Source organism: Peromyscus californicus, unplaced genomic scaffold, assembly GCF_007827085.1.
Source record: "Peromyscus californicus insignis strain IS unplaced genomic scaffold, ASM782708v3 Scaffold_3__1_contigs__length_106647218, whole genome shotgun sequence".
In the NCBI taxonomy this organism is placed as follows: Eukaryota; Metazoa; Chordata; class Mammalia; order Rodentia; family Cricetidae; genus Peromyscus; species Peromyscus californicus.
In genome coordinates, this window is record NW_026294551.1 from 24,040,108 (window position 1) to 24,065,402 (window position 25,295).

At 52.8% G+C, this 25,295-nt stretch overlaps 2 protein-coding genes and 1 non-coding gene across 4 annotated transcripts in view; 2 read left to right on the forward strand and 1 right to left on the reverse strand.

The window, feature by feature from the left end:
• Positions 1 to 21,114, forward strand: part of Med24 (mediator complex subunit 24) — a 28,999-nt gene extending 7,885 nt beyond the window's left edge. The window contains exons 4-27 of one of the 2 annotated variants that reach the window (XM_052756919.1): positions 6,383 to 6,421; positions 6,717 to 6,790; positions 7,143 to 7,375; positions 7,520 to 7,576; positions 8,875 to 8,986; positions 9,085 to 9,235; positions 9,551 to 9,664; positions 10,111 to 10,158; positions 10,784 to 10,866; positions 11,123 to 11,209; positions 11,987 to 12,092; positions 12,478 to 12,620; positions 13,606 to 13,643; positions 14,023 to 14,105; positions 14,443 to 14,621; positions 14,737 to 14,836; positions 15,138 to 15,313; positions 17,640 to 17,904; positions 18,116 to 18,297; positions 18,514 to 18,604; positions 18,938 to 19,037; positions 20,023 to 20,103; positions 20,384 to 20,532; positions 20,639 to 21,114. In XM_052756919.1, the coding sequence (XP_052612879.1) occupies positions 6,383 to 6,421; positions 6,717 to 6,790; positions 7,143 to 7,375; positions 7,520 to 7,576; positions 8,875 to 8,986; positions 9,085 to 9,235; positions 9,551 to 9,664; positions 10,111 to 10,158; positions 10,784 to 10,866; positions 11,123 to 11,209; positions 11,987 to 12,092; positions 12,478 to 12,620; positions 13,606 to 13,643; positions 14,023 to 14,105; positions 14,443 to 14,621; positions 14,737 to 14,836; positions 15,138 to 15,313; positions 17,640 to 17,904; positions 18,116 to 18,297; positions 18,514 to 18,604; positions 18,938 to 19,037; positions 20,023 to 20,103; positions 20,384 to 20,532; positions 20,639 to 20,755 (2,808 nt within the window). In that variant the 3' untranslated portion in view covers positions 20,756 to 21,114. The remainder of the gene's footprint in view (positions 1 to 6,382; positions 6,422 to 6,716; positions 6,791 to 7,142; positions 7,376 to 7,519; positions 7,577 to 8,874; positions 8,987 to 9,084; positions 9,236 to 9,550; positions 9,665 to 10,110; positions 10,159 to 10,783; positions 10,867 to 11,122; positions 11,210 to 11,986; positions 12,093 to 12,477; positions 12,621 to 13,605; positions 13,644 to 14,022; positions 14,106 to 14,442; positions 14,622 to 14,736; positions 14,837 to 15,137; positions 15,314 to 17,639; positions 17,905 to 18,115; positions 18,298 to 18,513; positions 18,605 to 18,937; positions 19,038 to 20,022; positions 20,104 to 20,383; positions 20,533 to 20,638) is intronic. The other variant, XM_052756920.1, reaches the window with a different exon arrangement.
• LOC128123588 (small nucleolar RNA SNORD124) lies at positions 13,789 to 13,892 on the forward strand. The gene has a single exon (XR_008222759.1). It is a non-coding gene; the product is annotated as a small nucleolar RNA SNORD124 (small nucleolar RNA).
• A 1,577-nt stretch (positions 21,115 to 22,691) lies between the features above and the next one.
• Csf3 (colony stimulating factor 3) lies at positions 22,692 to 24,118 on the reverse strand. Its single transcript, XM_052755636.1, has 5 exons — positions 24,079 to 24,118; positions 23,820 to 23,992; positions 23,371 to 23,478; positions 23,101 to 23,247; positions 22,692 to 22,850 (listed from the first exon to the last, which is right to left on the reverse strand). The coding sequence occupies exons 1-5, from the start codon at positions 24,116 to 24,118 to the stop codon at positions 22,692 to 22,694; spliced, it is 627 nt and encodes a 208-aa protein (XP_052611596.1).
• Between the last annotated feature and the right edge of the window lie 1,177 nt (positions 24,119 to 25,295).

Genomic DNA, 25,295 nt, shown 5'->3' on the forward strand with positions numbered 1-25,295 from the left:
GTGTGTGTGTGTGTGTGTGCACACAAATCATTAAAAAAAAGTTCCTGGCTGTTTTCAGGCATGTCAGCTTACAGACAAAGTTTAGGTTCAAATGTATGTACTAACTTGAGAAGACCACTCCGGTTGCAGCTTGAAGGCCAAGTGGAAGGGAATCAAGGCAGAAGGCAGGGAGGCCATTTCCTCCGATTGTGTCTGTCTGTTTTTGTAAAGGACTAGACAGTAACCATTTCAGTTTTGCAAGCCTCTTTGTGCTCTGATGCCACTGTTCCGTTTCTACAGCTTTGTTCTGTTTCTATAGCTTGAAAGCCGAGAGAGGCAGTATCTAAATGAGAGGCAGATTTGGTTCGTAAGACGTAGTTTTCCGGTCCCTGACTTAGGTGAGAGGTAATACCAACATGAACTCAGGAAAAGCAGCAGACTCAGGATGAGTTCAAGAACAGTTCTCAACCTGTGGGTCGTGACCCCTCAAGGGTTGAAAGAGCCTTTCACAGGGGTTGACTATCAGATATCTTGTATATCAGATATTTACATTATAATTCATAACAGTATCAAAATTACAGTTATGAAGTAATAATGAAATAATTTTATGTTTGGGGTTTACCACAACATGAGGAACTAACTGTATCTTGGGGTTGTAGCATTAGGAAGGTTGGGAACTACTGGTTTAGGAGGTCATAGTGAGAGGGTTTGCTGATGAACTGGATGAGGGGAGTGAGGGACGAGGTCAGAGGTGAGGCCTGGATTTCTGCTATGGACGCTCGATAGCTGATAGCATCGTGAGGACAAAGAACCAGAGTGGTGTTGTCATTAGGGTTCGGATGTAAGTGAGGGCAGCAGATAGCCATCTGCAGCCTTGTTACGTGCATGGTGCCAGTGGGGACTGTCCGAGGAGACAGGAGGAGGTCGCATTGATGCCTAGAACTCAGGAGTGTAGATGTGAGCTGTTGGTTTAGGAATGTGTAGTCGTTTCTGTTGTGACAAAATTCTGGAGACAAGCCACCTAAGGAAAGAAGGGTTGGTGTGGGCTGTGACTGGCCAGCTTTGTCATCTCTAGGCAGTGATGAGGCTGAAGAGCATGCTGGAGGGATGCACAGGAATAAAGTTGCTCACACCCTGGAGCTAGGAAGCAAAGGAAAGCAGAGGGGGGCTGGGGACAAGATACAGCTTCCCAAAATTGTGCCTTTCTTCCTCCAACGAGGCCCCACCTCTGGGAGTTTCCACACCCTTTCAGTAGTGCCATCAGTTTGTGACTCCATGTATCGATTAATCCAGTCAGCTCTCAGGGTTATCCTAGCTGGATATCCACTAGCTGGAAGCACATTCGTCTTTGGGGGACAAATCCTAACAAGTCGTCGGCCTCAGATGGTGATGGAGGATGTGCATGGATAGCATTGCTCAGGGAACATGGGTGAGAGAAGTGGTCCATGGCAAGTTCCTGAGAACCTAATCCTATGTCAAGAGCACATGTAAGGAACAATCTGAAGAGAGTAGAGAAGAAACCACCCAGAGCATTTAAGGTAATAAGAAAAGGAAAGGGTGGAAGTCAAGGATGTGTTTGATGGTGTCACTTGCTGCCAGGAAGCTGGTTCCATCAAAAGTGAGAGCCCATGGGCTTAACAGCAAGAGTCGGTTGATGGCCGTGATGAAAAGATTCATGCAGGGGTCAGGACAGAAGTGATGACAGTGTGAAGAGGGAGCGGAGGGTGTGGAGGGGGAGACCGTGAGAGGAGCGAACGCCGCGTCTGTGGAGAGAACAGAGAGGGTGGTTAAATGGAATTGTGGGGTCTGTGGGAAGCTCTCTCTAAAATAGAAGGCTCTTAAGATGTGTAATAAACACTGACGAGAAAGGCAAGAAGCAGAATGGCTGAAGAGAATGTATATGAAAGACTTTCATGGCCTGTTGAGTGCTATGCAAAATTAGTAATTTATTCTTCCTTCAGAGTTAAGAGGCTCTTTGGTCCAGTGCTGAGCCTGGAGAGGGCACTTAGGAGTGGTTGGGGGTGTTGAGTCTGAAGACGGGCAAGAGGATTAGACAGCTGCAAGGTCAGCCTGGGCTGGCCACGTGTGCGGGCCGCTATGCCAGCCTCTAGCCTCGAGGTCTTGTGTCAGCTCCCAGCGTCTAGTTGGTAGAATTGTTAAGACTGGAATGGACTTAAGTCCTGCTGGGAGAAACAGGTCACCATGTGGTAAGTGCTTTTAGGTGTGTCTAGAGCAGCACTTAACTGATAAACTTAGAAGAAATGTGCAGAGTTCACCATCTGAAGGCCATTAATTCATTTTGACTAACAGCCTTCTAAGAGCATGCACGACATAGTTGGGGTTCCCTGCTTGGTGTGGGGTCCAGGGCTTTTTGTTTTTGTTGTTTTTTTGTTTTTTAAGTTGAAACACCTAGCTCCCCCTACAGGTTGGCATCCAGCAAGATTCAGTTCTTCTCCAAGCTCTCGCTATGGGGACATGGGTTATAAATAAACAAACACTAGCCTGGACGGGCATGGTCATTCTGCCCAGGCAGGTTCCCAACTCTGATCACCGACAGACGCTCCCTTTGGCTTCACAGTCTGTCCTGCTGCTGATGGTTCTGCATGCTAATTGTCTGTATTGAAGCCCTGTTTGTATTTGTTCCTGTTCATCCACAAGCTCTGGTTTAAAATGTCTGACCCAGAGGCTGGAGAGATGGCTTAGTGGTTAAGAGCACTGACTGCTCTTCCAGAGGACCCAGGTTCAATTCCCAGCACCCACATGCAACTCACAACTGTCTGTAACTCCAGTTCCTGAGACCCAACACCCATGGCAAAACACCAATGTGCATGAAATAAAAATAAATAAATTTAAAATGTCTGTCCAGGTGATGGAGACATCGTATCTTACCCACACTCTGCAAGCACATGGTTATTGTTCTTATTTGCACTGCTGAGGATTGAACTCTGGGCCGAATGCGTGCTAGTCTAGCATTCAACCACTGAGCTACATATACCTCAACTTACTGAGCTCAGAGTTTAAATTCACTCAGAACAAATGATTTCTTTCAAACTGGTTCTCTATGGTGACAAATGTATTTTACTAACAGAGATACGTTGCAAGGTACAAATTTTTCAGATTGCATCTCGTTAATAGCATTCAGTTAACCTGAAGCAATGGAAACTTCCTGATGCTAGAGAAACAGACAGGAATTGAATGTTATCTCTGTCCTCAGGGAATGTACTGTCCAGGCGGGATTTCTACAAATGTGTTTTGGAAGCACTAGTTAAATGAGATCTCGGGATGAAACAACTTCGAAGGCTGTTGCTTGTGCACCTCTGGACAGGGGGTACATGTGCCAGGGTACGTGTGTAGAGGGCAGACGACAAGTTGGTAGGAGTCAGTTCTTCCAGCTGTGGGTCCTGAGTATTGAACTCAGGTCATCAGGTTTGGCAGCAAGAGTCTTTGCCTCTCAATGTTTATAAATACATTATGGCTTTTTAAAAATTATTTATTTTTTAAGTGCTTTCATGTCAGGTCCCCTGGAACTGGAGTTACAGACAGTTGTGAGCTGCCATGTGGGTGCTGGGAATTGAACCTGGGTCCTCTGAAAGAGCAGCCAGTGCTCTTAACCAATGAGCCATCTCTCCAGCCCCTACATGATGGTTTTGAGAACTCTTACAATGAGGATCTATGTATTTATGCATTTTGTTTGTTTGCTTTTTGAGACAGAGTTTCTCTGTGTAGCCCTGGCTGTCCTGGAACTTGCTTTGTAGACCAGGCTGGCCTCAAACTCACAGAGATCCACCTGGCTCTGCCTCCTGAGTGCTGGGATTAAAGGCATGCACTATCACACTCGGCTGAATGTTTTTAAAATATGTATCATACAGAAGCTCTATGTGTGTGAAAAACCATTCCCTGCCTCCCTTTTTTATTTTTTTTTATTTTTTTATTTTTTTCGTTTTTCAAGACAGGGTTTCTCTGTGTAGCTTTGCGCCTTTCCTGGGACTCGCTTGGTAGCCCAGGCTGGCCTCGAACTCACAGAGATCCACCTGGCTCTGCCTCCCGAGTGCTGGGATTAAAGGCGTGCGCCACCACCCGCCCGGCCCATTTTTTTAATTTTTTAGTGCTGGGGATGGGAGCCAGGACCATCAGCATTCTAACACATGCTCTCATCACTGAGCACATCACCAAACCCTGTAACATTTCTTACTGTCTTGAAGCTTTGGAGCAACATGGTCTAAGATGGTTTTCTACAGTAAAGTGGCCACCAGCACTTGAATTGAGGGTAGTATGACTGAGGAATTAAAAAGTATTTGTGGGCCAGAAAGATGGCTCAGTGGTTAAAAACACAGGCGGGGCATGGTGTCAGAGGCCTTTAATCCCAGTCCTTGGGAGGCAGGCAGATCTCTGTGAGTTTGAGGCCAGCCTGGTCTACAGAGAGAGTTCTAGGACAGTCAAGGCTGCACAGGAAACCCCTGTCTCAAAAAGAAGGAAAAAGAAATCTGGCCACTTCTCCAGTTCTGGAGGATCCCATCCCCCTTTTGATCTCCGGGTGGGGCCTGCTTGTGGCACAGACGTACAGGCCGGCAAACATCCGTACATACACATCAAATACACATTTAAAAATTAGTTTAGGGCGGTGGTGGCGCACACCTTTAATCCTAGCACTTGGGAGGCAGAGGCAGGTGGATCTCTGTGAGTTCCAGGCCAGCCTGGTCTACAGAGCGAGTTAGTTCCAGCACTGTTTCACAGAGAAATCCTGTCTCGAAAAACCAAAAGAAAAAAAAAAAAGCATGTTTTTGCCGGGCGGTGGTGGTGCATGCCTTTAATCCCAGCACTTGGGAGGCAGAGGCAGGGGGATCTTTGTGAGTTTGAGGCCAGCCTGGTCTACAGAGCGAGCTCCAGGAAAGGTGCAAAGCTACACAGAGAAACCCTGTCTTGAAAAACCAAAAAAAAAAAAAAATTAGTTTAAAAACTCAGTTATGTGTGTCTTTTGCAATATTGGGATGAAACGAAGCCCTTGCACAGGTTAGACGAGTACTCCATCACCGACCTGCACACCCAGCACCAGGAACCGGAGTTCTACATTCATTTAGTTTGTTTTGGTTTCTAAGCCTGGGTCTTACCGTGTAGCTCAGGCTGGCTCTGACCTTTACAGCAGTCCTCCTGAGTGCTGGCTTTGCAGGTGCACGCCATTTTGTTTCCCTTCCGTTAATGCAGCTTTGCCAGCAACTCCGGGAAGTGCTAATTTAAGGGTATGTTTTAATTTACTTATTCTACAAACGTCAGGTTGTGGCGGTTTCCGAATAAAGTGATTCCCTGACTGGGAGAAGGCAGCAGCTTCTTCCTGTTCAGTGTTGGGGATATCTGTCACTTCTTGTCACATGTCCCTGTTTGTGTGATCTCAGGTTTTGCTATGATGTCCATCCAGACTGATCTCACTGCTCAGTGGTTCTCCAGTCTTAGCCTCCCAAGTAGCTGGGACTATGCGGCTGTCATTGTGTCCTTCAAGGTCACTGGTGTGTGTGTGTGTGTGTGTGTGTGTGTGTGTGTGTGTGTGTGTGTGTGTATATGTGTGTGTGTTTCTGGTGCGGGAGCTTGAACTAGGCCAGTGCTCACCTAGGAAAGTGCTCCGGGGCACTTTACTGCTCAGCCATACCCTCAGTCTTCCTGACAGAAGAAGCAACAGGGCTAGTTAAAAAGTTGACTTGGGCCAGGCGGTGGTGGCGCACGCCTTTAATCCCAGCACTCGGGAGGCAGAGGCAGGCGGATCTCTGTGAGTTCGAGGCCAGCCTGGGCTACCAAGTGAGTTCCAGGAAAAGGCGCAAAGCTACACAGAGAAACCCTGTCTCGAAAAACCAAAAAAAGAAAAAAAGAAAAAACCAAAAAAAAAAGAAAAAAAAGTTGACTTGGAAAAAGTTGACCTGCACACACACCACCTGTGCTTCAGATTGAGTTTAGGGCACGTGCTAGGCCGGCACTGACCATTGCTGTGTGTCTTCAGTTGAGCAGAATCACTCTTATCATCCCTGCCTCTCTGGCACGAGGCCGAGTTTGGTCCCTTCCCCCCTTACACAGAAAGGTTATAGAAATAAAGCAACATTGCCTTCACCGTTGGTGGCTCTTCTGCCCACTAGTGGCCAACTAAACCTTGTTTAGTTTTGGCAAGGAACACCGTAAGAAGACAAAACAGTCCCTTTGAGTTCTTGAGAGTCCTCTCAGCCGGCTTATATGGGGAGCACTTGCAGTGTGTCTGATAGAAGCGCGAGTGAGGACGGCACCCCCGCATTCTTGTGTGTCTTCTAATGCGCTGAGGAAGCCTCTTGAAGGGGTTGGGGATTCAGAGCTGTGGCATTGAAGCATCAATGTTTGCCCCTCTCAAGTAGATGCCTTGTCTGACTGCCCTGTCTCTCCCTTCTAGATGGTGTCCTACTCCTCTGTGCTCACAGCTATCAGTAAGGTATGACCATGGCCACTGAGGAGCTGCGGGAGGGAACAGAGGTCCCATAGTGACAGACAAGACCCACCACCTTGGCCACTCTGGCCATGTGTCCACCTGAAGCCTCTGCCTGGCATGGTGGACTCCCCTAGAGGGAGGAGGTCCTGGGAGTTAGGAACACATTTCCATCTGGAGAGGATGCCGCGTCTGCAGCCCAAGGCTGGAGGGAGGAGAAGGGGACCTGTGCACAGGGCTGCTGCTCATGAGACCCAGGGCTGACAGGCAGTGTTGTAGACTCTCTGTTGTTCTCCCCCAGTTTGATGACTTTTCCCGGGACCTGTGTGTCCAGGCTTTGCTGGACATCATGGACATGTTTTGTGACCGACTCAGGTAAGAGATGGGTGAGGAAGCTCAGAGCATCCCATCATTCTTTGAGTGCTGAGGAAAAGCCTGGAGTCTAGGAGGCAGACTGAGACCAGCTGTGGGTTCCCACATCTCTTCTACCCCCCTGCCCACCCCCAGCTTCTGTTCCCTTAAGACTAAGTGCCCCTTCTCTTTTTGGAAGAGCAGGTTTAAAATCTTGTCTTGTGGAAGCTGGCTGCACTAGGTAGCTTGGGTAGGATCCTGCCAGCTTTTCAACTCTATCCCCTAGTAGGGATGTGCCAGAGACTCTGGGGGAACATTGGTGTGGGTTGGATTTAAGCTTTTGGAATAGATACAAATTTTCATCCTTTCTGGGTAGTTGCCACGGCAAAGCAGAGGAATGCATCGGGCTGTGCCGAGCGCTTCTTAGCGCCCTCCACTGGCTGCTACGTTGTACAGCAGCTTCTGCAGAGCGGCCCCAAGAAGGACTGGAGGCTGGCACTCCAGCCACCGGAGAGAAGCAGCTTGCCTTGTGCCTGCAGTGCCTGGAAAAGACCCTTAGCAGCACCAAGAACCGAGCTCTACTGCACATCGCCAAACTAGAGGAGGCCTGTATGTCCCCTGCCTCCCCTGCGCCCCGCCTGCTGCTGCTTCTGTGGCTGGTCCTTTGATTGAGAGGGGAGAGGCAGGATGCCATCCCACTTCTTTCTAGAAGGATCCAAAATCATCCCACTTCCTCTTTTCTCTCCTCATAAGCATTGCACACATCCCAGGGACTTGGGCAGGGTGGCACCCGAGCCAATCAACCAACAGGTATTTACTGAGTATTCTTGTGTGCCCAGCACTGTGCCAGGTGCTGGGGGTGGGGGAGGGGGGCTACCAAAGGAGCATGTGGCAGGGCCCCTGCCCTCAGCAAACTTTCACACTGGTGGGAAGTAAGTGCCATGCACCTGGAGGAAATTCACGACGAGAGAGGCACTGCGTCTGCTGTAAGCAGACGACTCAGGTGTGGCCTGCAACATTCGGTGAGACTCAGTGCCTGTCTGTCAGGACTGTGTGCTCTTTCCTCTTAACTCCAGGTCCAATGTTAAGTATTAGAACCTTCCAGAGCCTAGAACAGGCAGATCTGTGGGAGGGAAGTCTTCCCGCAGCTGAGGCCTGAGGCCAGTCTTGCTTGAGCTCCAGTGGCTAGGGCCACCTAAGGGTCTCCTGTCTGCCTTTGACATGGATGTCACAGTGGGTGACACCCGCGTCTTCAGGGCTCGGTTGGAGAGCTTGTTAGGGGATTAGTCTCTATTTACTTCTCAATTGCTTCGTCTGGGAAAAGTCCAGAAAGAGAACGATTGCTGTGTCAAAATGGACTGCACCGACAGTTTTTCTTCATCTGTTTTCTTGTTAGTGTTGGCAGTCCCTTGCCCTCTTGCACACTTGATAAATGTTTATTGGTAAAAAAGTAGATGAATACTTAATCTTAATGGATCTCGGGTCTTGGTTGTCTTTTTCTTACTCCTGTGCTACATGGAGGTTAATTGGCTAGCTGGTGCCATCATTCATCAGTTGACCTTTGGAATTGTAGCTAGGATAAGTGACTAGTAATTAAGCACTGAGTATGTGCTGTGGGCCATGAGTGCGGGCATTTAAGAGAGAGACCAGTGGACTAGACCAGTCCGGCAAGCTGTTAAGAGAGCAGAAACTCATGCTGTGTTGGCATGGTGTGTAGAGCTAGCTTCCTCAGAGTAGAAGTGATTGCGGCTGTGAGGCTGGCCTCGTGGGGCTGCTCCAGAAGTACCTCGTGGCCTTTGTCCCTGCCTGGCCGCTGGACTCTCCACCCACCCTGTGCTTCTCTCCTACTGCCGTGTGTCTCCAGTCAGTGTGGGTAGTTCCTGTCAGCCAGGCCCGTGGTATGGTTTCTAGGGTGCTCCGTCCCATGTTGCCTATTCCCCTTGTAGAAACAGTGCATGCCGCCCTCAGGACCCTGCCTCCACATCCTCCTCGGAGAAGGAAAGCCTTGCTGTGTGGTTTCATGGGCCCAGGGAGGGCCACAGTCGAGTTTGGGGCCATGCCCTACTTCTCCTTCCCAGCATGTCTCTGCCTTACTTTTCCTCCACCAGCCTCCTGGACTGCCATCGAGCATTGTCTTTTAAAGCTCGGGGAGATCCTGGCCAATCTCAGCAACCCCCAGCTCCGGAGCCAGGCCGAGCAGTGTGGCACACTTATCAGGAGGTTAGGTTTCTGGAGGAGATGGGAAGATGGGGATGTGGTCTCTTATTGCGCTGTCTCTTCAGTCCCTAAGCTGTCCCCGTGTGTGTGTGTCTCCTCAGTATCCCCACCATGCTGTCCGTGCACTCAGAGCAGTTGCACAAGACTGGCTTCCCCACCGTCCACGCGCTGATCTTGCTTGAGGGCACCATGAACCTGACAGGGGAGATGCAGCCCCTGGTGGAGCAGCTGATGATGGTGAAGCGCATGCAGGTGGGTGTGGCCCTGCAGGTGGGTGTGGCCCATGCAGGTGGGTGTGGCCCATGCAGGTGGGTGTGGCCAAGCAAGGTGGATGACCATTTAGGACAAGCGGGAGGAGCCTGGTACTTGAGTAGATTTCCTCTTGATTCCTTGGTGGAACATGGATGCCAATCGCACAGTTCTGCCATCTGACCTCATGATCCTGGTTTTAAGCACTGGAGCAGGAACCCTGCTGTGTAGTCAAGAGACCCAGCCATTCCCTGGAGCCTGTGGAAGGTGGCCGGGATCTGGGCACCCCCTCACACCTCCTTCTTGGACTCTCCACAGCATATCCCCACCCCCCTTTTTGTCCTGGAAATCTGGAAAGCCTGCTTTGTGGGACTCATTGAGTCCCCTGAGGGTACGCAGGAGCTGAAGTGGACGGCTTTCACCTATCTCAAGGTACTTGGTGACATGGGAGCAACACAAAGAAGAGCAACATGCTAGACCTTTGTCCCGTGTGTCCCCTCTTGGCACTTAGTCCAGCCCACTGAGTGTCCAGCGCAAGCTCCGGCTGGTCATTTTCCCTGAGTTTAGCTGCTTGGAGCTTTGCTGTTTGCCCAGCTCACCCTTAACCAATTAGTTCAGGGCAGCTGAGAGAGCCAGGGAAGTGGCCCTGATCCCCTCCGAACCGTGGTTCTTACCTCGTTGAGGTGGCGGAAGTGGGCGGCCCCATGACCTGTAGGCCAAGAGGTGTCACGTGCTTGGTACCCACGGGCTACCATGTATTCCAAGTACTGTCACCCTAGTGCCTCTACTTAGTGCCCGCAGCGGGGAACAGAGCGTCTTCTGTGGTGAGGGAGAGAGAAAGGACATTGATCTTCCTCTTTTCCTCCCTCATGCCCTAGATTCCACAGGTTTTGGTGAAGCTGAAGAAATATTTTCATGGGGAAAAGGTGAGTTAGAGACGGAGATGAGGGTTATCGGAACAGATAAGGATGAGCAAATACAAGGTGGATCTCTCTCTCTCTCTCTTTTTCCTTCTTGGTTTTTTCAAGACAAGATTTTTCTGTGTAGCCCTAGTTATCCTGGAACTCGCTCTGTAGACCAGGCTGGCCTTGAACACACAGAGATCTGTCTGCCTTTGCCTCCCGAGTGCTGGGATTAAAAGTGTGCATCACCAGGGCCCAGCAGCTAAGGGTGGATCTTTTAGACTGCAGCTGAGTGGTAGTGTATTGTGCCCAGAGGAAGGCTGTGTGCACCTGTGAACACCTGTGTCCATCCTTGCACATGCCCTAGACTCCTGTCGTGGCTTAGGCTGGTTCCTTCCACCCCAACAGGCAGGATCACCTTAGGCTGGTTCCTTCCACCCCAACAGGCAGGATCACCTGCAGTGATTTGGCCAGGGTAACCCCATGGAGAATGTGGTACCTCCACCCTCTCCCCATCTGGTTACTGGGGGCTAGTGGTGGTCACAGCCTGCTTTCTCTTTCACTGAGCAAGGGGTCCCTGTGGACCTGCCCTCAGGCTGTGGGGGCCTGGAGGACAGAGAACCCAGCTGGAAGTTTCTGACTTTTGTAGGACTTCACTGAGGATGTCAACTCCGCTTTTGAGTTCCTGCTGAAGCTCACGCCCTTGCTGGACAAAGCTGACCAGCGCTGCAAGTATGAGCCCCCTGCTCGCCTGCTCTCCTGGAAGGTGTCCCGAGTCCGTCCCTGCTCTCGCTGTCAGATGAGCTGCAGGGAGCGACCCTTTCGGCAGGGGTGGGAGGCAGCAGGCTCATAGTTACCAAGTCCCCAGAGCCCTCCCTTCTACCTTTGGGTACTTGAGTTTTCTTCACCCTGAAGCGGGGAGGAGACTGCATAGACACCCCTTGTTCCCAGCTCTCTGCTCACTTCCGTCCCTGGCTTTCCTTCACAGTTGTGACTGCACAAACTTCCTCCTCCAAGAGTGCAACAAGCAGGGACTTCTGTCCGAAGTCAATTTTGCCATCCTTGTGGGCAAGCGGTATGTTGTGAGCCCCCTTGGGCTGCCTTAGGGGCCCCTTGATCTCCCTCTCTCTTGCCAGACTGGTTTCTGGTGCCTTTGCCTTTCTCTTTGAAGTCTGAGGAGCAAGTGACTGAGACCGTCCTCGGGTCCAGGGAGCAGGACCACCAGAGGAGGGTTTCCTGCTCTGAGCTGATGCTCACTGACTCACCCTGGCCTGTGAGGCCTTAATCTCCCTTTCATCTGAAATGAACTTTCAAAAGGGCTGTAGTGGTAATGACAACCAGAAATGGTTATGATATTGAGCACACTTTTGGTCATAAACTTCATCCCAACTTGAAAGCCTCTTTGGTTTTTTTGCTATGCTAAGGATTAACCCCAGAGCGCTGGGCACGTGAGGCAAATGCTGGGTGGCTGAGTTACACCTCCAACCCCAGAGGTTCCTGTGTGCGTCCATCTCTTCTCTGCTTTTGTTTCTGGAGTTGGAGTAGAGAGTTTCTTTCTTACAAGACAGAGTCTCACTCCGTAGCTCTGGCTGGCTTCAAATGCAGAGGCCCACCTGCTTCAGCCACTTGAGTGGCTTGAGAGAAAGTGCCAGCCATCCCACCCAGTGGATTAGAGAATGTATCAAGATATTTTTCTTAGCCTTGAGTGGCAGCTCCCATCTGTAATTTTAGCATTGAGAGGCTGAAGCAGGAAGATTACCTTGAGGCCACCTTAGGTTACAGTGTGAGCTCTGTCACTAGAAAAATGAGAATTCTCTTTGTTTCTGTTTTCTTCTCCGGGTTATGGCCACAGCACAGCAGATCGAGACCCCCAGCTGAAATCATCAGAAAATGCCAACATCCAGCCTAACCCTGGGCTGATCCTCCGGGCAGAGCCCACTGTCACGAACATCCTCAAGGTAAGTGGGCCTGCCTGTGCTACTGTGGAGCTTTTCTCTGCAGCCGGGTAAACAAACTGGGCCCACAGACCTCTCTGCTCTCTGGCTTCCATGCTAAGCAGTTTAGGGAGTGGAAAAAGAGGGAGGCCACTGAAAGCTGACGTTAGATGAGGAGACAGAAGGGAAGCTCCCAGCCAGATCCTCACTCACACCTCCCGGCCCCCAGTGTAGTTAAGCACAAAGCTGGCAGCGTGAGGAGAGTGTTCAGCGTTCATCCTCCTGTTAGAGCCAGGAAGTGACAGATTACATTTGAAAGTACGGTGTACCAGTCAGTGGACACATGCAGAGAGGAGATGTGGCTGGGCTGGATCTGGGGGTCTTCACTGACTTTCTCTCCTTTCCCCAGACGATGGATGCAGACCACTCCAAGTCCCCGGAGGGGTTACTGGGGGTCCTGGGACACATGCTGTCTGGGAAGAGCCTGGACTTGCTGCTGGCTGCTGCAGCTGCCACTGGGAAGCTTAAATCCTTTGCCCGGAAATTCATCAAGTGAGGAGAGCCATAGCCTGATGTGGCATGGGAGGCTGTGTTCGAAGGGAGGAGATGCCTGGGTATCGGTCTCCCTTGAGGTGCACAGGCCAGGGCAAAGCATCCTAGCTAGAAACCATGACAGAAGGTTCATTTGACTCAGAGAGCTCCTTTCTCTTCAGCTGAAGATGAGCTAAAGATGGTTGATAAGATAATGGGCAGTGGTGGCCCACACCTTTAATCCCAGCACTCTGGAGACAGAGGCAGGCGGATCTCTGTGAGTTCAAGGCTAGCCTGGTCTGCAGAGTGAGTTCCAGGGCAGCCAGGACTATTACACAGAGAAACCCTGTCTCGAGAAACCAAAAAGAAGATAATGAGGCATCGGGTTGGAGAGATGGCTCAGTGATTAAGAGCACTGGCTGCTCTCCCAGAGGACCCGGGTTCAATTCCCAGAACCCACATGACGGCTCACAACTGTCTGTTGACTCCAGTCTCAGGGCATCCAACGTCCTCTTCTGGCCTCTGCAGGACCCCCTCCAAACATACACCCTTCCAAGACAAGGTTTCTCTGTGTAGCCCTGGCTGTCCTAGAACTCATTCTGTAGACCAAGCTGTCCTGGAACTCACAGAGATCCACCTGCCTGTGCCTACTGGGAATGCTGGGATTAAAGGTGTGCATTACCACCACCGCCCGGCCAATAAGGAGTTCTTCAATTCTGTTGCTTTGGCTGGAGTTTGACATTTGGAACATGGTTCCATTCTGGGAATCTTACAAATTTTTGCAACAGGGTCTCACTGTGTAGCCCAAGCTGCCCTCAAGCGCTCCATGTTTTAGCCCCTTCAGTGCTGGGATTAGAGATGTGAGCCACCATAGTCTTTTAATAGTAGTGCTAATTTCTCTGTAATGGTGACACTTTCCATAGTTAGGCTCTAGTGACCACCTCCCCCACTCCCGTTGCTCAGCTCCTACCCTGGCTGATGCTGCCTGTTTCTGTTCCTCCTGCAGCCTAAACGAGTTCACTACCCATGGCAGCGGAGAGAGCAGTAAGTTTGTGTCCCTCCGCACTGAGGAAGGGAGGGAGGGAGGGGCCGCCTTTGCTCATTCTGGGGAGGCAAAGTCTCATCCAGAACCACCCCCCACCTTTCTCCACCCGTACCATTTCAGATGGGTTTGGGTTCTGGAAATTTTGGATTCCAAGGAAGGGATGATGTTCTAAGTAAGACCCAAGAAAAGGATTCTGAGCCCCAGAGCTTTGAAGGACCCACTTGGTTCCTGACCTTCCATCGGGAATCCTGAGCTGGCATGTCGCCTCCATGCCGCCCACTGTGCATGAGGCCTTGGATCCCCAGCACCTCCTGATCTGTACAGGGCTGGGGGTCCCCGCCCTGGGCTGAGAGGTTGGTGTTCTTGCCTTTCCCACAGCGAAGACAGCCTCTGTTCGTGCCTTGCTCTTCGACATCTCCTTCCTGATGCTATGCCATGTGGCCCAGACCTATGGCTCAGAGGTGAGTGAGATGAGAACTGGTGCCATTAAGAAGCACCAACGGAGTAGGACAAAGAGGAAGGAAATGGCCAATAACTCCCTTACCTCAGCCTTTCCTTAGCCAGCAGGTTCTGTTGGCCTGAAATCGGCCTCCTATGTCTGTGGGTACCCAGCATCCCAAGTCCTCTGGTGTCACATTCATACTGACCACTAGGTGGCAGCACAGCTCCCTGTCTGCCTCTCCTGGACAGATGGGTCCTTGGAAAGGGAATGGTGACAGAGCAGGGAACTGAGGCCCTGGCTCAGCCCTGGCAGGTGCCACGCCCTCCTCTCTCAACTGGTGTCTCTGTCCTATCCAGGTGATTCTCTCCGAGGCAAGCTCAGGAGAAGAAGTCCCCTTCTTTGAGACTTGGATGCAGACCTGCATGCCTGAGGAGGGCAAGATTTTGAACCCTGACCACCCTTGCTTTCGGCCTGACTCCACCAAAGTAGAGTCCTTGGTGGCCTTGCTCAACAACTCCTCAGAGATGAAACTAGTGTCAGTGGCTTAGGTCCTGACCTCAGGGTAGCGGTGGGGGCATCCAAGACCCTCTTCCCCACACCCTGTTTCCAGCCCCTTGTAGTGATATTCCTCCTTCGCTTCCCCTCTCTAGACAGATGAAGTGGCATGAAGCCTGCCTGAGCATTTCAGCAGCCATTTTGGAGATCCTCAATGCCTGGGAGAATGGGGTTCTGGCCTTCGAGTCCATCCAGGTAGCTCCACCTCTACTTGAGCTCCCCTCTGCCTGAGACACAGACTAGTCATTGAGAGCTTGTTGTTTTGCATACAGATAAATCCTCAAGCCGGAGATCATGTTTGGGTATTAGTCTTAGAATCCTTGTCTTAGCCACTTCCTCCTTCCCATTATCTTTGAGAAAATCAAATTCGTATTACAGAGGTGTGGAATGTACCTTGAGATTTTACATGTGACCCCCAGCTACCTCCAGAGGCCATGGGAGTGATGGCCAGGGGGAGGCAGAGAGTCCCTAGGTCATTCTCTTCTGCTCCCCACAGAAAATCACCGATAATATCAAGGGAAAGGTATGCAGTCTGGCAGTGTGTGCTGTGGCTTGGCTTGTGGCCCATGTCCGGATGCTGGGGCTGGATGAGCGTGAGAAGTCCCTGCAGATGATCCGCCAGTTGGCAGGGCCCCTGTACAGTGAGAACACCCTGCAGTTCTACAATGAGAGGTCAGTGAGCTGCCCTGCCCCGCCCTTCCCTGCCCCTGCAGGTGTGTGGTGAGGAGTCAGCGCCGCAGGGACACGCATCCCACTCCAACGCTCTCAGCCTCTACCTTCCCAGGTAGCCACGCTAAGCCACTTCCTGTTCCGTCCGGGTTCTGACCAGCCCACCTTCTTACCACTGAGGGGGTGCCCATTCAGGGTAGTTGGACTGTCTCTCTTCTCGCTCTCCCTACCACTCCCTCACATTCTTGTTCACATATTCACTCGACTGGCTCAGCAGATATTTGGTGTGTGTCTCTGTATCGCGAGTGTTTTAATCCTGCACAACCGTGTTCGGGAAGTACAGAGCCCAAACAGCTTGACATCTGTCCTCAGAGGCTCCCGGTTCCAGAACACTGGCTGAGGTAGACGAGCAAAGGGTTACATGGCTGTGTCACTGTCGAGGAACTCTGAGCCATCTGCACTTTTCATCGCTTCTCCCCCCCCCCCCCCCCCCCCCCCCCCCCAGCTGTCCTGGTGGCCATTTCAAGTACTGGCTCTTCAGGGACTTCCGCTAGCTGAGTTCAGTCGGTTCATCCACTCAACTGGGAAGTTGTTTGACTGTTGGTTTTTTTTTTTTTTTTTTTTTTTTTTGGTTTTTCGAGACAGGGTTTCTCTGTGTAGCTTTGCGCCTTTCCTGGAACTCACTTGGTAGTCCAGGCTGGCCTCGAACTCACAGAGATCCGCCTGGCTCTGCCTCCCGAGTGCTGGACTGTTGGTTTTTAGATGTGGCAAGAAGCACGTAATCGAAAGTCTACCGTTTAACCTGTGCTGATGTGTGTCCTTCAGTATACGGAATCTGTTGGAATTGTGAAACAGACCTCCAGACGGTCTTCATCTTGTGTCTCTGGGCCTTTTACCCAGTAAACACTGCTCACCGCCCTGCTCTCAGTTCCTGGAAACTCCATGCTATATTCTGTCCCTCTGATTTGGCTCCGTTAGATACTTCATATAACTAGAGTTACGTAATATCTGCCTTCTCATAACTTTACTCAGCATAATTTCCTCAAAATTCATTCATATTCTAGCATGTGACAGGATTTCCTCCCTTCCCTTTTTCTTGCGGGGGTGGGGTGGGGGGGCGCGGGGGGAGTGAGGTTTTTTTTTTTTTTTTTTTTTTGCTTTTCCAGACAGGATTTCTCTGTGTTGTTTTGGTGTCTGTCCTGGATCTCTGTAGACCAGGCTGGCCTCCGAACTCACAGAGATCCGCCTGGCTCTGCCTCCCGAGTGCTGGGATTAAAGGCGTGTGCTGTCACCACCTGGCAGGGATTTTTTGAGACAGAGTTTCTCTGTGTAGCCCTGGCTGTCCTGGGACTCACTTTATAGACCACCCTGGCCTCGAACCCAGAGATCTGCCCGCCTCCTGAGTGCAGGGATCAAAGAAAGATATGCGCCACCACCTGGCTTATTTCCTCCCTTTTTAAGGCTGAGTGACATGGAATGTATGTGCCCTTCCTGGCTACCATCCTGCCCTCAAGGGGCACATGAGGAGCACTGCTCTGAAATGTGGGTGCTGAGGCCAGCTCATAAGGCAGCTGCTTGGGTGTTTTCTGAGCAACATGTGGAAACCCAGCTGAAACCAAGTTTGAGGAGGGTCTGTAAGATCACATCTGCTCTCCTCTTGCCTGTGGAACATTTGCTTTGACATCCTCCATCTCAAGCATGTGTGCATGTGCACATGTGTACACACACACACACACACACACACACACACACCCCACGGGCACAGTGGAAATCCAGGGCTCCCTTGTGCAGGTGACAGAGAGGCTCTGAAGGTAGCAGCAGTGTCCCTGCGCTCCAGACATTCCAGACCCCAGCTGCCTCATAGCCCCAGATGTTCCTGAGAGGATTCCTGGCTGTGAACACTTTGCCCAGCTACCCAGGGCCGGGAAGAATCCCGGGGGCAGCCCAAGGCCCTCTCCTGGAAGTTACAGTTTACTTTGGGAGGAGGCCAAGGCTGGGCGGGGACCCCCCCCCCCCAAGTACTCAGCTCAGGGGGAAGTGATTGTATCTATTTATGACCCTGATTTGGCAGAGCTCAGGCCTGGGGGATGATGGGAAAGTTGGAGGGGGGAGGGAGGACTAGAAAATCTGAATAGATTGGTGGAACCTGTGAGAGAAGAGAAGCCCTGCCCTGTGCCTCTTCTCGGCTTCATGCCCAACAAATAGCCCCCGTCAGTGGTGGTTTGTACCGATGTGTCCTCCCCTAGCATACAGTGGGTCTAATTCCTCAGCCATGTTTCCGTAACCTGACGCAGGGGTAACGCCTGCATGTATCCTCTTTGGCCTCCAGGGTGGTGATTATGAACTCAATCTTGGAACACATGTGTGCGGACGTGCTTCAGCAGACAGCCACACAGATCAAATTTCCATCCACGGGCGTGGACACGATGCCCTACTGGAACCTGCTTCCTCCCAAGCGCCCCATCAAGGAGGTACTGACAGACATCTTTGCCAAGGTACTGGAGAGGGGCTGGGTGGACAGCCGCTCCATCCACATCCTTGACACCCTGCTGCACATGGGCGGCGTCTACTGGTTCTGCAACAACCTGATTAAGGTACTTGGGTTGGGCTGGATGTGGACAGCCATGTAGACTGGGGCGTGGGTGTGCACAGCCGCAGTAGGCTGGGTTCCTTTGAGAGGTTGCTGGAAGCTGGGTGGTCTCCTGGGGAGACAGTTGGAGTTGGGGTTGGATAGCACCTTTGGCTGTAGAGGTGGCTGGGGTGTGAGAACCACAGTGTCTCAGCCGCTGCTTGCCCCCTGTCCAGGAGCTGCTGAAGGAGACTCGGAAGGAGCACACACTGAGGGCGGTACAGCTCCTCTACTCCATCTTCTGCCTGGACATGCAGCAAGTGACCCTGGTCCTGCTGGGCCACATCCTGCCCGGCCTGCTTACTGACTCCTCCAAGTGGCCCGGCCTGATGGACCCTCCTGGCACTGCATTAGCCAAGTAGGATTCTCTCCAGAGCCTTCCTGGTGTCCCCCTTGAGCCCCAAGCATGTAGCACCCAGATTCAGGCACCACAGCCCTGGGGCCACCTCAAGAAGCTGGGCTGTGGTTGGGGGGCCTGCTGAGTGGTGGTGGGTGGGAGGGGCTTGTTCAGCATGAATGCATAGCTTCTTCTGGGAGCTCTTACCTATGCCTTTTTCCTGGAACCCTTCACCAGACTAGCTGTGTGGTGTGCCCTGAGTTCTTACTCCTCCTACAAGGGACAGGCGTCCTCACGCCAGAAGAAGAGGCACAGGGAAGATATCGAGGTAGGCCCACTGCTGACCCGGTCATGTGTTTATTCAACAGACATTTTCTGATCACTCATAGCGGAGAGCTGCCTTCCTAGGCAGAGGGCGGGGCTGAGGTCAGCTGTGATTGGTCAGGGTCTGGGGGAGTGTCTGAGTGGGCCCCTGAGTATCCTTGATGAGGGTCCTTTCTGCTCACTAGGGCAGAGGTTGGGGTGTGGGAAGGGTCACTGCTGGGAATGCTGGCCAAGGACTAGGAAGCTCACTCCTCTCCACTCAGGTCTGACTTCCCGCCCTCTCCAGTCCTCTGAGACTTGGGAGGTTGGTGTGTTGATAGTGACTCCCTGCCCACAGGACTATATCAGCCTCTTCCCCGTGGAAGACATGCAGCCTTCGAAGCTTATGAGACTGCTGAGCTCCAATGAGGATGACGCCAACATTCTGTCCAGTCCTAGTGAGCGTTGGGGAGGTCACGGGCTTGCTAGGACCCGCTCATCCCAAGGACCTGCCTCGGTTGCCGCTGATAGCCGTCTTTGGCTCTCAGACAGTGTGGGGTGGCGGGTGCTTGCACCTCTGTCCCCTAGTGGATGCTCTGCTGCCTGCTGGTGGGAACAGGGTTGACACTCTCCATAGGACCTGAAGTTCTCCTCCAAGGCCCCTCCAAGCCGCACAGCTAACCCTCTCTTGTCTCCACTTAAAGGATGACAAGACACCCAGTGAGATTTCACTGCCTTGGCACAGCTTGGACATTGCCTTCCTTCTAACCCAGAGACATGCCCTGTGGCTGAGAACAGGCTCCACCAGGCTCTGACCTGGGGCTGGCCTGCCTTCCTTCCAGAGGGCAGCCCATGGCATCCTTTCCTTGCAGCCAGGTGTCCTTCGGACACAAGCTCTGTATTGACATCCCGTGTTTCCTGTTTCCAGAGATTTCTCCTGAACCTGGAAGTTTCTCTGTAGCCTTATAAGGACCAGGGAACCAGCCACATGCTTGTGCAAAGGAAAGATGCAGGGTTGACCACCTCTGACCTTAGCCAGGCCCTTAGTAAACAGATTGTGTATCTATGAAATGGGCTTTGAGGGCCGGGCACATGTCTTTAATCTCAGCACTTGGGAGGCAGAGCCAGGAGGATCTCTGTGAGTTCGAGGCCAGCTTGGTCTAGAGAGCAAGATCCAGGACAGGCTCCTAAGCTACACAGAGAAACCCTGTGTAAAAAGAAAAAAAAGGGCAGGGGGACTTGGAGTGGGATAGGCAGCTTCAGCCACACAGAGTGCCAGGATTGGCCTCTGATGGTGCTCAGCAGGGCTAGTTCCTCACTCATCTGTTCTCCAGAGTCAGACTCTTCTGTTCCCCACATGTACCAGACTCCCCTGAAGGTAGGGGACAGGTAAGGCTCCCCTAGAGTCAGAGCTTACGAAGTACCCTCTCTGCCACTCCACAGCTGACCGCTCCATGAACAGCTCCCTCTCGGCTTCCCAACTGCACACAGTCAACATGAGGGACCCTCTGAACCGAGTCCTGGGTGAGTCCTCGCAGCTGCACCTGTCTGCAGACTGAGCTAGAAGGAGCCCCCTCGTCAGAGGCAGGGCGTGTCTACCGGAAGGGATCCTCTGGGCCCCGACTTCCTGTGCCGCCCCCACATGCCTTCCTGCTCCCTTGCTGCCCCTTTACTCCCGTCTTCCTCCCGTGCCTGCTGTCCTGGGCCGTCCTGTGGGAGCTCCTCTTGCTTCTTTGTTACCTCCTCAGTCCCTTCCCCGGATGACTTGCTCTAGAGCTCTGCTGTCTTGTTCCGCTCTGCACAGCCAACCTGTTCCTGCTCATTTCCTCCATCCTGGGTTCGCGCACCGCAGGCCCCCACACCCAGTTTGTGCAGTGGTTCATGGAGGAGTGTGTAGACTGTCTGGAGCAGGACAGCAGGGGCAGCATTCTGCAGTTCATGCCCTTCACTACCGTGAGTGTCCCAGGCGGGTGCAGGGGTGACCCCAGAGAAGGGAGGGGGGGTCTTCCTCCGGGGATGTCACACCCAGGAGCTACCTGTGTTCATCTGTCTGTGGCAGGTATCAGAACTGGTAAAGGTGTCTGCCATGTCCAGCCCCAAGGTAGTGCTGGCCATCACAGACCTCAGCCTGCCCCTGGGTCGGCAAGTGGCCGCCAAAGCCATTGCTGCACTCTGAGGAGCTCCAAGTGGCCTGGAGGCTCCCAGCCCCAGCATCCCAGCAGGGAGAGTGAAGATGAGCCCAGGCTGCCCCAGCCAGTGGTGCAAGGATGTTTCCTCGGTCTGAGGCCCACCCCCACTCCTGCCTCTACTTACCGTGTCCTACCACCTCTCCCAGGTCCTTCTGTAATTTTCTGTCCTTTCGACCAGAACCCAGAGACTGTGAGCGGTCCCGATGGTTGCCCAATTCTAGCAATAGCTGACCTCCAAGGAGGGACTTTATAGGGCCACAGTGTGTATATAAGTTTATTTTTATAACTCACGAGGGGGAATCCCTCTTGGTTCATTTGTAAATAAAGATTCTTGTGGCTCTTGTGACTGTTGAGTGCTGTTGGTGGCTTTGCTGTCAGTGGGGACAGTGTCTCCCTGCAGTCTCTTGTGCTGTGGCAGGGAAGGGCACAGTCCTGTGGTGGGGGGAGGAGGTCTGGAAGGCCGGGCACATTGTTCACAGGCCCCACGGGAATGATGAAGAGTCAGCAGCACTCCCCGTTGAAAGCGGAAAGTTCTGGTGAAAGGCCCCTGCATTGTGCTGTGCAGGGCAGGATGTCTAGCTCTTTAGTTACACTCCCCACTCTGGCCCAGAAGTCACTGTGTGTGCCTTCCAGAAGATTGTTGGAGGGATGAGGGTCCTCCATACTCTGCAAGTCTAGGGACATGGACCTGTGAGGCTGTGGGAAGGGAAATGGTGTGTGTGTGTTGGGGTGGGTAGGGCTTTGAGGAGCCAATGGTATGTTATAGAGGGCTGTGGAGGAAGGTGCCTAGGCAGGGAAGTGTTCCCAAGGATGATAGCAAAGAGATAGATGGAGCTTGCTGAGGGAAAGCCAGCCAACCCAGAGCTAGAGTTCTGATCCCGCTTTCTGCCTGTCAAAGCATGGTGTCATTCTACTGGACGATGGACAGCTTTGTTAGGGCTTTTCATAGGTGCTGAAGGGACCAGTCCTGTGCACATGTTCAGTGTACCCCGGCTGCAGCTCGTCTGCCCCCATCCCCACGCCCCCTCTCCCATTTTCACCGTGTGTCCCTGTCATAGCTCAGGATGTACTAAGTGGCACCCAGATCGGTCAGGGTGAGCTGGAATGTCCTTCCTCTCAGCACCCTCCTCTTCTCTATCTGGTTTCTCCCACTATTCACCAGCCCCTGGCCAGGCATCGGCCAAACCCAAGGAGGAAGAAAGACATTTACTGGATACAAACACTTTATTATCCTCAAGCTTGGTTACAGTGAGCAAGTGGGCCCTAGAGGGAGGTTGGACAGGCAGGCTTCCTCCTGTGCCATACCCTCCCTATAGGGTCCCCTCTGCCTTTTCCCTCTCACACTCCGAGTCCTAGCTCACAAGGCCCTAAAAAAGGACCCAGTAAATTCCAGGGCCAAGCCTGGCTGCCTCTGCTTCTTCGGGGGCTTCATTCCTATGGGGACAGGGAAACCTACGACCTGGTTGACCAGAGCAAGGGATGCAAGGACCCAGTTTGGGAACACTGCTGTTTAAATATTAAACAGGGATGTCTAGTCTCCAAAAAGGGAGACCCCCTGATGCTGCCGGGCCCTGAGATAGGGTCTCAGGACAGTGGGGCTCACTGTGGCCCCTTCGTACAACCACAGAACCGGGTACCTGGAGCAGCCTCAGGAATCAATACTTGGTATTTACCTATCTCCCTCCAGCCCTGGGGACAGGAGGACACAAGAGCTTCCCCTCACTGCTACAAGCAGGAGAACAAAGCTCCGAGTGGAGAGAAGGGCCTAGAAGCTGGGGCTCCTTTCCCTCTTCTCCGTCTTTATTTATTTATTTTTCTTTATTAAGAAATCTTTTTCTTCTCCAGCTTTAAATAGTGGGTTTAAATAAGCATAAATATTAAATAGAGATAAATAAACTGGCTGGAAAGGGCTTTGCTCGCAGCCTAGGCGAGGCGGTTCAGAGCGCGGTGAACCGTCTCCAGGAAACTCAGCAGGCGGGAAGTGGCCAGGACACCTCCCGCCCGGCGCTGGAAGGCAGAGGTGAAGGTTGGCATGGTGCTCTGGGTGGGCTGCCCAGCAGGGACCACCCCCAGGTTTTCCATCTGTGGGGAGGAGATCAGTCAGGGGTCAGTCCTCACTGCAGGGGAGGGGGTGCTGGGAGTTGGTAAGCTGGCTTGTGGGGCTCGCTCTTAATGTCAACAGTAATCCCTCCTCTCAGCCTGAAGGAAGCAGGGGCCTAGGGGTAGGGCCCCCCATACACGGGCCTCAGAGCGAGTGCCTCCAGGGTGCCCAGGTGTGCTGGCCCAGATCCTCTCCTCACCCTCACTCCCCGCCCCTCCAGGTGAAACTCACCTGCTGCCAGATGGTGGTGGCAAAGTTGGCAACATCGAGCTGCAGCATGTCCACGGTAGGGGCCAACTCCGGGGAAATGCCCGCTAGGGCCTGCAGGAAGCCTTGGTACAGGAACAGTCCGCGGTGGAGTTGGCTCAGGCACTTGGTCTGGCGATAGGAGGAGGGTTAGGCACTGGGAAGTGGGACACCCCCTCCCTTCAGGAGCCCAAATACCAGGGTGTAGTCCCTTCTCATCCTCCTCCTGGTCCCCCTTCCCCTCCAAATACTCACCAGCTGCAGGGCCTGGCTGGAGCAGTGGCTCAGAGGAGCCTGTGGGATACCCAGAGAGTGGCCGAGCAGCACCAGCTCCTCTGGGTGGCACAGCTTGTAGGTAGCACACTGTAAATGGAAGGATGCTGAGGGCCACTCACCTGGGCCAGGCTGTTTCTCCCTTCCGAGTCCTCTCATCCCTGTCCGCCTGGCTTCCCAGCCCCCTACTGTCCCGGTGACCCTGAGTGCTGTCCCACCCAGAGGGTTCCACTGTTGCCTCCTCTTATTCTCTTCCATGTCCCTTCATGTCCCATGTCGCCTTCCTCAGTGTTTCGTCAGGGTTCTGGGGGTGGAATCCAGGCCCTTGCGCACACTAGGCGAACACGGCCACTGTGGTGTCTCCCTCGCCTGCTTCCTTCCCATTTGCCCTCCCGTGTCCCTCCCTGTGTACCCACCACAGCCTAACTCACCAGCTGCTCCAGCAGCACCGAGGTCCTGGCCTGAATCTTCCTCGCTTGCTCCAAGGACTTAAGCAGGAAGCTCCGGGGCAAAGGCAGGGTTGGTGGCTGAGAGGTGACAGAAGCCAGGGGAATGGCCTCTTGTCCTGTCCAGAGTGCACTGTGCCACAGCAGCAGCTGGAGGGCTGGCAGCAGACAGACAGGTTTGAGACACGTGCCACTCCAGCCTCCCTCCTTTCCACGCCCAGGGCAGGTAGTCAGGATCACTCACCCATCAGCTTCATGCGGCTCTGGGCAGAAAGTTGAGCCATGGATTCTGGGTGATCTGGGTTGCAGCTCTGGGTTCTGCCAGGGCCTAGCTCCAGGGGGCCTTTATACATAACCCCATTGAGGCTGGGAGGAAATTACCTGGGGTTGGGGCAACTCAGGCTTAGTAATAACTTCCAGGATTTATGCAAATTTTCTGCTGTTGCCCAGGACAATGCAGGGGGTTGGGAAAAAGCTGTTTTGCGAAAGTTTTGTGAAATCGGGGAATCTCTGCTCCTTCCTTGACGTCTTGTCCCCCTCAAACTCTCTTCCTCCAGCCACACCCAGGCCTGGATTGCTCCAGGGTGTTTGATCTGAATAGTCCAACAAGGCTGAAGTTCTGGTGAAGCCCTGGAGGCTACAGCCGGGCGCTCAGTCAGACCTTGGGGAGGAATCAGGCCCTCAGGTCAAGGCTGCTTCTGTCTCTCCACCCTCGGCTAGACATGCTTGGGGTGCCCCCTCTGCCCCTTCTCCTGTGAGTCTCAAGATACCTATACCTGGGGCGACCATTCTGAGAGAGACGGAAGAACCCGTTGTTCTCATTCCGTACCCGTAAGTTCCCAGGCGGCTGCTTCCTGCAGTACCAGAAGCCCTGGTCAGCACCCTAGGGTATTGCTGTCTGTGCCCACTCCACATTTGGATAGAAACAAAATGATCTAGCACTCGGGCTGTCCTGTTCCAGGCTGATTAGCTGGGAACTCCCCAATACCCCTCGTATGACTCATTCCTTTAAGCCCCTGGATCCCGGCAGAGAGGCCAGAGGAAACCGGATGTCTGTCCTGAATGAATCAAGACCCTTTGGGGCTCTTTGCTCACCTGACCTTGCCTTTCTGTTTCCCTGCATAACTGTCCTGGCATATTACCCTGCTGTAGCAGAGTCTGGAGGATCTGGAGTCAAGGGGCTGGGACACACAGGGTCCCGATGATCTCTACTCCACTGAAACAAGTGAGGAGACGTGAATGGATGCAGGCTGGGGTGAGAAAGGAGACATTGCATCTCCAATCCTAGAACTCTGTCCGGTGTTAGCTCTGGAAGAGATCTTGAGTTTTCAACCCTGTGAACTGGGCCAGAGAGGGAAATGCCTTGCCCAGTCATGGGTAGTAGAGTTGAAGGGACATCCCAGCCTCTGTCTCAGTTCCGACAGGGTTTTACTGGCTAAAGAGGAGAGGCACACTTGTCTG